General features: G+C 39.1%; 2 protein-coding genes across 3 annotated transcripts in view; both read left to right on the forward strand.

Annotated features, from left to right (window-relative positions):
* The window catches only part of SLC35G2 (solute carrier family 35 member G2), a 46634-nt gene extending 43437 nt beyond the window's left edge, over positions 1-3197 (forward strand). The window contains exon 2 of the mRNA XM_030329634.1: positions 1749-3197. Coding sequence (XP_030185494.1) covers positions 1767-3005 — 1239 coding nt within the window. The 5' untranslated portion in view covers positions 1749-1766 and the 3' untranslated portion in view covers positions 3006-3197. The remainder of the gene's footprint in view (positions 1-1748) is intronic.
* A 5451-nt stretch (positions 3198-8648) lies between these two features.
* Positions 8649-15758, forward strand: part of NCK1 (NCK adaptor protein 1) — an 87208-nt gene continuing 80098 nt past the window's right edge. Inside the window, exon 1 of one of the 2 annotated variants that reach the window (XM_030328849.2) lies at positions 8649-8749. The gene's annotated coding sequence lies outside the window, so the exon portion shown is untranslated. Of the gene's footprint in view, positions 8785-15758 lie in introns of both variants that reach the window. The other variant, XM_030328847.1, reaches the window with a different exon arrangement.

Here is a 15758-nt window from a genome sequence, read left to right on the forward strand (position 1 = left end):
GAGAGAATGAACAGAAAACAGAACTGAGTGAACAGATACAAGTCTTGAAGAAAGAAACAATGTAGAAGATACCTAGTGTTTTAAGAGAGTTAATTATAAGTAAAAGGAATCTGAATTCTTGCCAACATTTACTGAGGATTCATGATGTGCCTGCACTGTGCCAAATTTTTTATATGCGTTATCTCATTTAATCCTTACAACAAGCTTTTTTCCTACTCAACAAAATGTCATGGACATCTTTCAGTGTCAATAAAGATCTGTCTTGTTTTTAATGGATGTATAGCATAGTATTTTAATTTATGAAGGGACATTGGGGTAAGCTACAATGAACCCTCCTATTCATACATTTTTTTTCCATAATTTTTTGTATGCTCTTTTTCTAAAATAGCAGAACATTTTGTTTTAGTTTATAATCTAATTTTTTGAACAATATTGTGATTCAAAAATAAAAATACAAAAAAGTATACAGTAAAAATGTTTTCCTCCATTCTTGTTCCTTGTTCTACCCTAATAATTGTTAGTTTACTTTGTATCTTTCCATAATTTCTATATGTTATATAAGCACATATAAAAATGTATTATTTTTCCTTTTTTTAAACACATAAGATAAAAAGCATCTTGTGGTCAATTCTTCAGGATAAAATCTTAGAAGTGATATTGCTGAGGGGGTGCCTGGGTGGCTCAGTTGGTTAAGTGTCTAACTTTGACTCAGGTCGTGATCTCACAGTTCATGGGTTCAAGCCCCATATTGGGCTCTATGCTGACAGCTCAGAGCCTGGAGCCTGCTTCAGATTCTCTGTCTTCCTTTCTCTCTCTGCCCCTCTCCCCACTTGTGCTCTCTCAAAAATAAATAAATAAACAGTGAACAACAACAACAACAAAAAACCTTGAAGCTCCTTTAAAAAAAAAAAGAAGTGATATTGCTGAGTTAAAGAGTAGTTTCAGTCAAAATCTTAAAACATATTAACCAATTGCTCATCAGAGATGTAATACACACCATCAATGCATGACTGTCACTAAATCCACTTATTTATTTGTTTGTTTGTTTATTTATTTATTATTTTTTAAGTAGCCTCCACACCTAGCACGGAGCCCATCGTGGGGCTTGAACTCATAACCCCTAGATCAAGATCTGAGCTGAGGTCAAGAGTCAGATGTTTAACTGACCAAGCCACCCAGGCACCCCATTTTATTTATTTTCTAATTTTTGTCTATCTAAATATGTATGGGGAGCCCAGAATAAATGTTTAAAAGACAATAATTAGTAATATAGAGCTAAATGTGATATTATACAGAAGGGATTATTCAAAAAACATTGGACTTATCCATTTAAAATTTATAATAGACAAGGAACACAGTAGAAAGGAAAGATTTTATCTAAGTTGTTACTTACTTTTCTGTGTTTTTCTTATTGGATGAGTGGAGAAACACGTAGGAATGAAAAGATGGGAAAATATCAGTTGTTTGAGGTGTAAACATAAGCAATGGGGCTGCACGAGACAAAGAATAAGCAGAATGAGAAATAGGGGCAGACATAGAATAAAAGTGAAAAAAGTGCAGACAATTTTCTTGGGCCTCCTACATCTGATAAGGCACAGCCAGATCTTCTCTTCCTATTACTTTTTTTAAAAACTCCTGTTACAACCTCTACTTTCTATTATTAAATTGGTGTGTATGATTATAATAGAAATTAAAACTAAATTTCCACTGAATGAATGTGTACACTTGTCTTTTTTTTTCTTAAATAGAATTGCTTATCTGAAGAAATGGATACCTCTCCCTCCAAAAAACATCCAGTTAAAAAACGGGTGAAAATACATCCCAACACTGTGATGGTGAAATATACTTCTCATTATCCCCAGCCTGGGGATGATGGATATGAAGAAATTAATGAAGACTATGGAAATTTTTTGGAAGAAAATCCAAAGAAAGGCCTACTGAGTGAAATGAAAAGAAAAGGAAGAACTTTCTTTGGAACCATGGATACTCGACCTCCACCAACGGAAGACCCAATGACGGATGATATTGGACAATTCCAGAGCTTTGCAGAAAAAAACATTTTTCAATCCAGAAAAATGTGGATAGTGCTGTTTGGATCTGCTTTGGCTCATGGATGTGTAGCTCTTATCACTAGGCTTGTTTCTGACCGTTCTAAAGTTCCATCTCTAGAACTGATTTTTATCCGTTCTGTCTTGCAGGTCTTGTCTGTGTTAGTTGTGTGTTACTACCAGGAGGCGCCCTTTGGACCCAGTGGATACAGATTACGACTCTTCTTTTATGGTGTATGCAATGTCATTTCTATCACCTGTGCTTATACATCATTTTCAATAGTTCCTCCCAGCAATGGGACCACTATGTGGAGAGCCACAACCACAGTCTTCAGTGCCATTCTGGCTTTTTTACTTGTGGATGAGAAAATGGCTTATGTTGACATGGCTACTGTTGTTTGCAGCATCTTAGGTGTTTGTCTTGTCATGATCCCCAACATTGTTGATGAAGACAATTCTTTGTTAAATGCCTGGAAAGAAGCCTTTGGGTATACTATGACTGTGATGGCTGGACTGACCACTGCTCTTTCCATGATAGTATACAGATCCATTAAAGAGAAGATTAGCATGTGGACTGCACTATTTACCTTTGGTTGGACTGGGACAATCTGGGGAATATCTACTATGTTTGTTCTTCAAGAACCCATCATCCCATTAGATGGAGAAACCTGGAGTTATCTCATTGCCATATGTGTCTGTTCTACTGCAGCATTCTTAGGAGTTTATTATGCCTTGGACAAATTCCATCCAGCTTTGGTCAGCACAGTGCAACACCTGGAGATTGTAGTAGCTATGGTCTTGCAGCTTCTAGTGTTACACATATTTCCTAGTGTCTATGATGTTTTTGGAGGGGTAATCATTATGATTAGTGTTTTTGTCCTTGCTGGTTATAAACTTTATTGGAGGAATTTAAGAAGGCAGGATTATCAGGAAATCCTAGACTCTCCCATCAAGTGAAGACTTGATTATTATTTTGTTAACATTCACTTATTCATAGGTACACTGCCATTTTAATGTTTACCTATAAATGTTTTGTGTTGTATAAGTGACAGAATGCTATATAATATATAATTAATATATGCAGATGTAGAAAGTTCTAGTCTAATATATTCAAAAACAAATAGTAATAAATATGTGAAACATCATGAACCCAGTGTCTTTACTGTTATTAACAAAAGGTAATTGTGGTAGGAGAATGTTAACTTTCATCACTAAAGAACATAAGACTTGAGGAAATGACCCCTTTTGAATGGAACGTCTGTTGTCCTAAAAAAATGTTCATGCCCAATGTTCTACAAGTGTTCAACAAAAATCCTTCAATATTCAAAAATATTCATTTTTGAAAAGTACACAATAAGGTAAAATGCTTAATACCAAGCCCTGTTTTGTCACCTATTTATATTAGAAAACTAGAGGTGAGGGGTGCCTGGGTGGCTCTGTTGGTTGAGTGTCTGACTTTGGCTCAGGTCATGATCTCATGGTTTGTGGCTTTGAGCCCCACATCAGACTCACCACTGTCAGCACAGTCTGCTTCAGATCTTCTGTCTCCCTCTCTCTGCCCTTCCCCTGCTTGAGATCTCTCAAAAATAAATATACATTTGGAAAAAAAAAAAACATTTAAAGAAAAAAGAAAACTAGGGGTGATTGGGTTGGGTAAGGAAGCTTGAGTTGAGGCAAGAAAGAAGGAACAAAGGAATAGTGTTGCTTTTTCAGTGACCATAGTGGTTGTCCTACTTTCAAATAGGAAATTTGTCTTCTCTTTGCTAAGGCTACATTAAGTAACGCATACAAAAGGGAAGTAGGGAGAAGACTGGATTCTTGACAGCTCTACTTGGTCTATGCCTTTTTGTGCCTAATTGTGGGAGATGTAATGTGGGGGCAGGGTCTATTTATCCTCAGTTTTACAAATCTTTTCCAAAACTGTCCTTGTTTATGATTTTGTAGCAAGTACATATGTGAGCTGCCGTAAAGGTACTCTTTACTAAAGACAGTAACAGGAATCACAGTATAGCAGAAAATTGTTATAACATGGTAACTTGAAATTCTTTTCAGAGGGGCATACAAGTCTGTAAAAGCATATAAGCATACCAGTATAAAAGCATACAAGTCTGTAAAAGTATTAATTTGGGTCTAATTTGGGCAATTTTTACTAATTTAGCACAACAAATGTTAATATGGTTATTAAGGTACTGTTATTGAGGTATCTTAGCTCCAAATTCACCCTTCTGTACTTTCCTCTGTGATGCAATGGCTCAGACCCTGCAAAGAACATTTTTCCTGTGCCAGCTGGTGTCTCACTAGGTCCCACCAATAAAAGCCATTAGAGGGAGACTGGAGGACAGAAGGGGAGAAAGGATTTCCACCTTTCTATTTGTTTGCAGTTTCTGTCATTGTTACCCAGCGGTAAGCAATAGTCCTTTGCTTCAGCAGCAGCAATTGATCTCAGCCTTGAGCTTCTTTTGGCACTCCTCCATCCCCAACCAGCTTCATCTTATCCCTCTCAGTGGTTGGAGGACCAGTTAAACAGCATCCTTTCAGGGAACTGAGCTACTGCTCAGCTGGGTCATTCCTCTGAGTGTCTGAGACCTTATAGTCCAGCCTTGACCCTTCTTTTTCAGTTGCCCTACTGGTTATAGCTGCTCTGTACAGTTATCCTTCTGGTCTACTGCAGCGCTCCCTTTTTGCTTTTTCAGTCCTTCAGTACCCAATATCAGATTCTCTCTGTTGTAATATCTTGTGATTTCTGTCTTCTTGACTAATATGTCTCTAAACTTTCCTCAAAGGAACCCGCAGTCATTAATAGGGTCACTGTGCTTTTGGGAAAATGTTAATGTTCAGATTTTCAGGAATTACCAGACACTGGATCTCAATTATCTAAATTGAAGAAATTATCCAAATTGAAGCACAGAAGAAAAAAGATTTGAAAAAAAAAAATGAACAAAGCCTAGAATGACTGGTACTAAGGACAAAGAAGTCTAGCATAAATGTAGATGTCTCAGAAAAGAGAGGGAAAGGGGCAGAAAGAAATATTGGCCAAAAGTTTTCTAAATTTGATAAAAGGAAACAGCAACAACAAACAGCAATCCACAGATCTAGAGAAATAGGTGAACTCTAAGCTGCATAAATACAAAGAAAACCAGCCACACCTAGAAACATAGTGCAAGTGCTGAAAAACCTAGAAACAAAACTTTAAAAGCAGCCAGGGTGGGGGTGGGGGGGGGGAAGACATACATACAGGAAAACAATGAAACTTACGGCTAGTTTTTCATCAGAAACAATGGAGGCCAGAAAACAACAGAATGAAATTTTAAAGTGCTGAAAACAATCACAAACAAAAAAAACCCTTCGATGGCTTCCTATCATCTATAGAATCAAGTCCTTAATTTCTATAACCTGCCAGTGCTTACATTTCTAGTCATCTTCAGCTCCAGCAATATTGTGTAATACCTTTTTGATTGTGTAATACCTTTTTCAGTGCAGGCCCCTCTATGTGGAAAACCCTTCTCTTCTTTGCCTTCTTATTTGCCTGACTAGCCTGACCACACAACTCTCCCTGTGGCTTAATGCTCCCCTGTACGTATCTATAGCTGTATTAACTATATTAATAATAAATATATTTAAAGCTCATTCTCTGACACTGGATTGAGCTCCTTTCAGTTTAAGACTGATCTTCAGATCTCTAGCACCTATTGTAGTGCCTACCACAGAGAGGACTCAATAAATTTTTGTTGAAGTTAATTCCCGTAAAGGCATAACAATACTCAGTCCAGATATTAAATTTAGTTACCAGGGTCCCCTAATTTCTATACTTCACAGTCAAGCTTGTGATTAGTTACTTCTTGTTGATTAGCAGGTAGGACTTTTTTTTCATTGTTGTTGTCCTAAACTGTCCTACCCAGCAGTGATGCTGAAGCAGATCATTGTCTCATCATTTCTAACTATAAGCTATCAAGTCTCCTGGGAAAAGTCTTGAGATATGGAGGCTTGATTTTCCCTTCCTTGTCTTCCCAAATCCTTTCCTTTGGGATTAATGAAGTGAGCTGCCTGCATGTTTTTATCCTAGACCTGCTATTGCTTACATTTCCAAAGCCCCATTTCCAGTCCAGAGGTCATATGTTTTGGCCCAAATTTTATTGTCATCTGATTCTGGCTAGTGCCTGGTCCACTCAGCACTAATTAGCAGGGGTGATTCCCATTTTTGGTTTGAGTTCCGCTAAAAGAGAGGAAGAAGAAGCCATGAGCATGTTTATGTTTGGAAGTTGGGGAAAGAGAGTGTGTGAAAGGAAGTCTCTGGGACAACTCCCACCCCATGACAACATGTACTCCATTCCTTCTAAGTCACCATAATGCAATTTCATACATGATTTTTGCCTATCTACCCTTTTCCAATGCTTTTTTGTTTCATCATTATTTTTGTTTCATCATTATTTTTATTCAACTTTTTCTCCTTTTCATATTTTTTTGAACTTTTCTTTTTTTTTTTTTTTAAGATGTCCTGGTAAGAATGGGTGATGAGGAAACTTGAAGAAGGACCACTAAAAGGAAAAAACAAAACAAAACAAACATGTTTATAGGGAACTAAAAGCCTTTTTAAAAAACTCTTTCTCTTACTTCTTCTATTGTTTAAATAGGTGACACACAGAACTCAAGACATACATATTCCCTTACACAATAAAATCTAAACTTATGACTTCAGCATATTTTTCTGGGTTTATTTTCCCTACTTAAGGCAGTGGTTAAGACAGAGCTACCTGATGGCAAGAACCACTTTACCTGTAGTATTTGTATTAACACCTCCAACCGCATCACATGTCAAATATGTAAGTAGATTTGAACTGAGCCACATTTTGCTAATAGTTTGTTGTATGATTTTGGAGAAACAGCTTTAACCTTTGAACAATCCTTTCTCCAGCTTCAAAAATGAGTATAATAGTATCTCAATCCATAACTTTATAAGATGTATCAACAAATAAAACTATTGTGTTAGCTTGGGTTCCAATAACAAAATACCAACAACTAGAAGCTGAAGTCCCACATCAGGATGCCAGCATGGTCAATTACAGGGGAGAGCTGTCTTCCAGGCTTGCACATGGCCCCCTTGCCACTGTCCTTTCATGGTGGAGATAGCAAGCTCTCTGTTATCTCTTTCTATAGGAACACTAATCCTATAGGATTGGGTCCCCACTCTTATCATCTCAAAAAGTCTTAAGTACTTCCTTAAAGGCCCTATATTCAAATACAATCACATTGGAGGTTAGGGATTCAACATACAAATTTTGGGAGGGGATATAACTGCAACAGCCACTATAAAATATGCAAAGGTATTTAGACCCTTAGAATAAATTTAAAATTCACTTCCATTATTCATTTTGGATGCTAATAATGGGATATAGACATAGAATAGCTGTTGTCAAGAGTTTCATGGTTTATACTTGCTGGAGCCAACTTGAAGCCAGGAAGGGGTCAATAGGTGATTTGTGCTTGACCTTGTGATCCTAAATAATAGCAACCAAACCATACATATCAGCACTCAAATGAATAATTTTGAAGTTAAATGCAGAAAAGTGTGAACTCTTGGGAGTTACGGTCAGGGCCAGGATTAAAGAAGGGATAGGAAAATGTATTAATTTTTACTTAAACTATATTTACTTAACGATCTATCAAGTACTAGGCAGTGGAGAAAAACAATACTGACATGGTTCCTGACTTTATAGAGTTTACCATCTAGGTACGGATACGGACAAGCTCTTTTAACAGCTTGGGTGGGGAAAATACCAGTGCTTCATGAAAGGTACCTAACACAGCAAGCTTCCTTGAGGAGGCAAGGAAGCGGAGCCACAGAGTTGGTTCGGGAGGAATAATGCCCGCTGAGGGCGAGGGGCTGTAGTACCGGCGTGGGGAGAACCAACTTATTGATGACCCGGCAGGTGGCTGGGGCTGGGTCCCCAAGAATGGGCACACCTGGCACCGAAGGTCATTGTCCTCCTCACAGAATGGCTACCACAGAGACTGGAAAGCTATCCACGCACCAGGGCACTTACAAGGCCCTCAGACTCAGCTTATTTCGGTTTATGGCTCAAATTAACCATACGTCTTCTATTTTTCTCTCAAGTCGTCATTTCAGGCCGTTTGGTTTGTTTTTCGTTTTTGCTCCCCGCCCTTAAAAATCTGCAGGCAAGACCCTCTTTCAGGTGCCGAAACCAGAAGGGAATTCCCAGAACAGTTGGGGCTTAACTTGGGAAGCAATAATTTCTGCTATGGAGTCCCTAACGTGGCACTGAGGAAGACAGGCCCAAAGTAATCAGCCAGAGCAACCGAAGAGGCAAAAGCGAAAAGAGTCAGGGTCAGGCCAAGCGCTTCCCAACCTCTCGCTCTCTCTCCGCGGAGCTGCTTCAGCTAGCCCCACGCCCTACACACCGCTTGATTGACATGCGGACACGAGCAATCCGAGCGCGGCGCAGACAGCCCTCGCTTCAGGGATAGGAGGGAAGGGAGCGACTGAGCCTATCGGATTGTGCCGGGAGGGGGTTTCCTGCCCGCGCGGATCCGCCCGCCGCCTCCCGGCCAGTCGGTGCTGGAGCCCCGCCCGCTCGCCGCGCGCCTCCCGCCCCTCTCCCGAGAGCTACGCGGCGGCAGAGCGGAGGCCTCGTGCCGTAACGGCCATCGCGGCGGCCGCGGCGGCGTCCCGGTGCCTTCCTCAGGTGAGCTGGGGCCGCACGGACCCGGCAGAGGGAAGGTGAGACAGTCCTGCCGACAGGCAGACGGCAGACAGCGGTTCCTTCCCCCGTACGTCCACACAGCCTGTTACTCGCTGCGTCGCTTCCTCTTCTCCGGCGAAGTTAGCTCCCCGGGCGCCGTCTGCCGGCCCGGAGCTGAGCCGGAGGGGGCGGGGAGGCCGCTCGGCCGGGCCTGGGCGTTTGCACCGCGGCTCCGCGCGACCCTCTGGTCAGTGCCCCGGGTGGCGCAGCCCCAGGCCTCGCTCTGGCCGGCCGCTCTTGCGAGGCTGGGAGGTCGAGTGTACGGCGTGCGCGCTCCCCCGGTTCTTTTTCCTCCCTAAAAAGTCCTGTTGGCTGTTGTGGCGTAATCCGAGGCCGGGAAGGTAGGGACCTGGTAGAGGAGGGAAGGGGCACGCTCATCTCCAGCGCTAGAGAAGGGGAAGGAGCCGCAACCTGTGTTGAGGGTGGACATCCTTGGGATGCGCCCTGTGCCCCTCCCCTCCCCCCCCCGCCGTTTCCCTCGTTCTCGGGAAATCTGGGTTATTTTAACTGTGTGGTCCTGCTGTATATACGTACGTTTGCTTGTTGCTTGCGCTGTGAGCTTTTGACTTTAAGTGTAATATACCCGGTAAAAGAAAGAAATCTCAATAGTTGGTTTTGTACTGTTTTCTTAGGCGCTTCCATAAAAGTTAAATTTGCAGTTAGAAGCTTGGGAAGCTGGATTTTTTTTAGGGCTGAGAACTGTAACATTATAGGAGCTAAAGTTAATGTCGAACGGATGAGCTGGTCACCTAAAAATAATTTTACCCGTTAGATTTGGTAAGAAACCGTAGGAGTTAGGAAAGAATGAAGTTGAGAATTTCTAATCCCATCTTGGATGGTGAGTGAAGAAGATCACTGTCTGATCAAAACGGGTAAATGTTGCAAGAGGTATTCATTTTTAGAAGGCCTACTTTGGTAAATTTATGAAAAACCAACCATACAATTTGTTAAGCATTTGGAAAGCACTTTTTTTAGAATCTCAGTCTTCATCGAGGTCACAAAGTAAATGGAGAAATAAGCCAAGAAGGTTTTGTTTGTTTGATAATTGTCAGTAATGTTCAGTTCTTAAATAGGCTCCCATTCACAGTTTGATAGTAACTCAAGAACTAAGCATTGGTTGTTTAATAGTAGTTTTATTCCATCTTGATCACAGACTCGAATTTTCTTTTTTGGGAAAATTGTGATCTGGAGGAAATAGTTATAATACCTGTAAACACTATTTGCAGAGTACTCAAGACTTAGCTGTCCTTGTTCACGTATTACATTTTAAATTTCCGCTTTATTTTTCTGCACATTCTCTTAATCCAGGCTTCACCAGTGCTTTCAGGTCCATGTAAATAAAATTTCACACATACACAGAATGTTTTGTTAGATACAGAATGATACTTTATGCCTATGGGTTTATTTTCTTTTGGACCTTTGAGAGCTTTCTTGCCAAAAAGCTCAAGGTAGATTTGATGTGATTATTGTTATAAATCACTTGTTGGAAAGGCCTGGGTGGCTCAGGTCACGATATCACGGTTCATGAGTTCGAGCCCCACATCTGGCTCACTGCTGTCAGTGCAGAGCCTGCTTCTGATCCTCAGTCCCCCTCTCTTTCTCCTCTCTCTCTTTCTTTCTGTCAAAAAGAATAAATATTAAAAAATAAATACAGGATACAGTCCATTTTTTCCTATCGTAGTATCACAGTTTAACAAGTTTCACAGTTTACTTACCTTTATAATATGGAAAGATACCAAATGTTCTCTACCTACATCAGGAGATTAAATGATTATTTAGTTGCTAAGTAAAATTGGAGGAAACTCCGTGAAATCACTAAGCATTTAACAGATTCCTTGTAAGTACTTGGCTGTGCTGTTTTAGGAAGACAACTGATGTTTAAAGATTGTTTAAGGCAATGATTCTATCTGGATGATCCTCATTTTACTGATTCCATATATGCTTTGTTTTGGTATACCATACTTTCAGCTCTCCAGACACAAACCTTGTGTCTTTGACATCTTTCATTAATATAACATTGGCAAATTTTCATCCACCATTTTTTTGGAAATTTCTTTCGTATATCTTTTCCTTTAGCTTTTAACTAGGTTTTCTGCCTACCTTTTCTCTCTATTCAGTATGTTCTGCCTTCTGCCTTAATCTTAAAATAATGCTTCCAGCACTTCCGTCACTGTGAAACCAGCAATAGCTCCCTGTTACCTACAGAGTATACTTCAGAATTCCTCATCTTCTGATAGTCTGCTCAAAGCCTACTTTTTTTCATATGACAGTGGTATTTCTCTATGGGAGCTGTCCATCCTATCTAAACCAATCTCTCATTCTCATTTAGACTTTGTGTTTGTCTACCTTCGTATCTGTTGAAAATTTGATTGCCTATCCATAGCCCTCTTATTCTTTAAAAGAAATCCCCTCAAACCCCCCCAGATTATTACCAAAGTAGCAAATGAAATCCTATTTTGTTGAAATTTAATTTTTAGTCCTGAAGTCAGTGCAGCCTTCCAGAACTTTCTGTTCCCTGTGTTGTTGCTTTCCTTTTAACCCATAGCCTTACTGTTTTATCATTCCTTTTTTTTTTTTTTTTAATCTTATGTGGGCTTGTGTCATGATATGAAGCAATATGGCAGGAACATTGGAATTCCAACCATTTGATTTATAGGTAAGGAAAATGAAATCCATACAGAATAACTACACTAAAATTCACACATCTAGTGATGATGGCAGAGCTGAAACCCAAACATTGATTTCCTAAGTCAACTTCTGTGTATTTGTTTTTTTTTTATTCAATTTTAATTTTTTTTAATGTTTATTTTTGAGAGAGAGAGTGCATGCATGCACGTGCCAGCAGGGGAGAGGCAGAGAGATAGAGGGACAAAGGATCTGAAGTGGGCTCCGTTCTGACAGCACAAGCCCAGAGCCCAATTCGGGGCAGAACTCAGAAACCAGGAGATCATGACCTGAGCCAAAGCCGGATGCTTAACTGACTGAGCCACCCAAGTGCTCTTTTTTTTTTTTAAAGTTTATTTAGAAAGAGCGCGAGAAGGGGAGGGGTGGAGAGAAACAATCACACAGTCTTAGTGCAGAGCCTGATGTGGGGCTTGAGCCCAGGAACTGTGAGATGATGTCCTGGGGCAAAATCAGAGCCGTTAAGCTTAACTACTGAGCCACCCAGGTGCCCCAAGTTCTTTGTATTCTTTAAAAATTTTTTTCCTTTGAATTTTTTTTAATGTTTATTTATTTTTGAGAGGGGGGAGGGAGAGAAGGAACAAGTGGGGGAGGGACCAAGGGAGAGGGAGACTGGATCCAAAGCGGGCTCTGTGATGCCGGCACAGAGCTGGATGGGGGCTGGAACTCATGAACTCACAAACCTCAAAATCATGACCTAAGCCAAAGTTGGACACTTAATCACTGAGGTGCTCTTCTGTGAATTTCTTATGAAGTTATACTACTTCTCATATTTTGCAATGTAGTTTTGTATTATTTGCTTCACATTACTTTGCACTTTGTGTTTTTATGCCTTCTCATTTAGATTCAAAACCTGTATGTAAGGGCAGTGGAGTCTTTATGACTTGGATTGTTTAATCATTAAAACTGATTTAAAGTCTTTTTTCTATGCTTGTTAGCTGTATTAACAGCATTAACAAAAATAATATTGTCATCTCTATAGTTGAGTCCATGATTCATTAAAAAGTGAGTGGATCTCTTAGAACTATTACTACTGAAGGTTAGTTTGCTTGACTCTCTTGACTCAAAGAGACTGAATGTTTGGGTGTCTTCAGAGTAAATGTGAACATTGCAATGGTTTGGAGGAAATCTGCAGGGTTGATCACATAACTATATTTAATGATCTAGCTAAATGTTCTTTTTCTCTTTTAGATTCTTAGAACAGCAACACTTTTACATTTTTCTACTTTGTCATCTTGTTCATCTGTCAGGAAGCAGATTATTGAGCAATCTGCTTATTGAGCAAAGTATTCTGCAAACATTTCCATTTCGGGAGTCAAAGCTTTTTTATATTTGTTCTTGACATTTTTTTCTCCTTTTGGCTCTAAAGTTTCTGTTAATAGCATCAGCATAGGGTTGCCTTGGTATTTTTTTTTTTTACATTTATGTAGTAAGAGTTAAATGGTGTAACGTACAACAGAAAACTGTCAGGTGAAATATCTCTGGAGGGAATGTTTTCCTCTTTTGGTTTGAAACAGGTTAGAAGCTGTTTTTCTTTTATTTCCTGGTTTACAATTGTTTTCTAAATTATTTTTTATTAAAAAAAAATTTTTTTAGTGTTTATTCATTTTTGAGAGAGAGAGAGAGAGAAAGAGACAGAGTGTGAACAGGGGAGGAGCAGAGAGAGAGGGAGACACAGAAACCAAAGTAGGCTCCATGCACTGAGCTGTCAGCCCAGAACCCAACATGGGGCTCGAACTCATGAACCATGAGATCATGACCTGAGCTGAAGTCAGACACTTAACCAACTGAGCCACCCAGGTGCCCGTATAATTGCATGTTTTTTATTTGTTTAAATAAATTATCTGCTGTGGGGTGCCTGGGTGGCTCAGTTGGTTAAGCATCCACCTCTTGATTTCAGCTCAAGTCATGGTGTCATGGTCCTGGGATCGAGCCCCATGTCAGATTCTGCGCAGATAGCAGGGAGTCTCTCTCTCTTTCTCTGCCCCTCCCCCCTCAAAATAAATAAATAAACATTTAAAAATAAATAATCTGCTAAAATAAACTGTTGAAATACTATCTTGTTCTGTATTCCTGAAATTGTATTTAAGGATTGCTGAATTGGATGGAAGTATGGTATGAATAATTTCTGCTTTTCCTCAAACAGACCAATTGAATAAAGCAGTGAGAATATGGCTTTTAAAAAATGGATATGTCTAAAAAGGTTTTTAGTTATTGTTGTTGTTTTAAGAATTGGCCTTCCAAAAATTTCAGTACATACTTCCAAATCATGTTACATTTAGATCAACTCAAATAATTGATATAACAAAGAATTAATATGCCCTGTATTTTGAGTATTCTAGCAAAATAAAAATTTATATTTACAACAGAAATATTCTATTAATTAAACAAGGCATTGGAAAAATTTCCTTAGAAATTTTTGATTGCTTACAGGTACTACATGTTCTTGATAACATTTTTTATTTTTAGAAACATTTAGAATACTTTGTGTACAGTCCCATTCGCTCCCCCCCACCCCCAATTGTGCTGCCCAGGGAAGTCACTTTAATTTTTCTGTGTTTTTTTTTTATTTCCCATTTCCTTTTCATATTCTTTTTTTTTTTCTTTTTAAAGATTTTAAGTAATCTCTGCACCCATTGTGGGGTTCGAACTCACAACCCCATAATCCAGAGTCGCATGCTCCACTGACTGAGCCCGCCAGGTGCCCTTCTGTATTCTTAAAAAGGCCTATAAGGCCTTCCATTATTTGGCTTTTGCCCACATTTTCCCTTTCCTTTAGGCTGCTCTTTGGGCCTTCTATTGCCAGGCTGGGTTTGTTGTTTTTTTTTTTTTTTTTTTTTTTTTTGTTTTGGAACCTGTGAACATGCTCTTCCCTATGGGCAGATGGCTCCCTTAGGTCAATTAGTATTAAATTTGGCTGCTGCTAATAGAAAGAGGCCAAATAATTTCTCTCTCACACCAGAGAGGTCCAGCATTTGTGTGGCACTCATTTACTAAATGTTATTTCCAGGTGTTTTTTTCCGTAGTGTAAATAATTGTGAAATACAGATCTTTGTGTATAAAGCCTTAATTTTTTCCCCCTTTTGATTAATTCCTGTTACGGGATGCAATTGAAAAATGTCATTAATTTCCTTAAAAACTTTTTAGAGAAAATATGGTTAAATTTTTTAAAATAGCAAAGTACACAAATTTCATTGTATAACTCAATGAGTTTTTATATTTGTAGACATACATCCATCACCCAGGTCAAGTATAGAACATTTCCAGTGCTCCAGAAGGCTCTGTCATATGTCCTCCCTATCATTATTTCTTGTCCCCAAAAGTTAATTACTGTTCTGACCTGTATCATTACAGGTTATTTTCCCCTGATTTTGAATTTAATATATCAATAGAACCATACACTATACATGTTTTGTGGGTGACTACTTCTGCTTAATATTGTGCTTATGAGATTCATTTATGAAGTTGGATGTAGCAGTAGTGGGGTCTTTCTTACCAAGGGTAGTATTCTGTTGATGAAATCTACAATTAAAAATTCACCATTAATGGACACTTTGTTCCTAGTTTTTTTTTAGCTATTATGAATAAAGTTGCTATATACATTTACTTACAAGTCTTTCAGTGGACATACACACTCATTTCTTTTGTGTATGTATCTGGGAGTAGAATTATTTTCTTGTCTACCAGTTTTTGAACGTGCTCGGAGCAGCTTTCTGTCTTGTCCATGGCAGTTTTGGTGATTTCTCTCTCTGCCATAAGGCTAGTGATCCCCCTTGCCTTTCTCCTATGTTAAATCTCTTAATTCCTGTGAATCATGTCGCTTTGACCCCACAGTAGATTGCTGTTAAAGGCTGAGATCTCGCATGAATGAATGCAAGATCTTTTTTTTTTTTTTTTTGGTCTTCCCACGTGATTTTGGTGAGTGATGAATTTAGGTTGGAAATAATTTACTTTCAGAATTCTGAAGACCTCACCATTGTTTTTGGCTTGTGATCCTTTTGAGAATTTCGAGGATATTCTGATTCCTGATCCTAATGTTTTTTGCTTTTTTTGGAATTTTGTATCTCTTGTATTCTGAAATTTCATGAGGGTGTGACTTGGTGTACATGTATTTTTGTGCGTTTTCCTGGACATTCATTGTTCCAGCCAGATCTGCAAAATTATGTTTGTTAGTTATGGGAAATTCTTTTGAATTATTTCATTGATCGTTATATTAGTCTGCTAGGGCTACCATAAAAAAATACCAGAGGCTGGGTGGTTTAAACAACAG

This window comes from Lynx canadensis, chromosome C2 (assembly GCF_007474595.2).
Source record: "Lynx canadensis isolate LIC74 chromosome C2, mLynCan4.pri.v2, whole genome shotgun sequence".
NCBI classification, from domain to species: Eukaryota; Metazoa; Chordata; class Mammalia; order Carnivora; family Felidae; genus Lynx; species Lynx canadensis.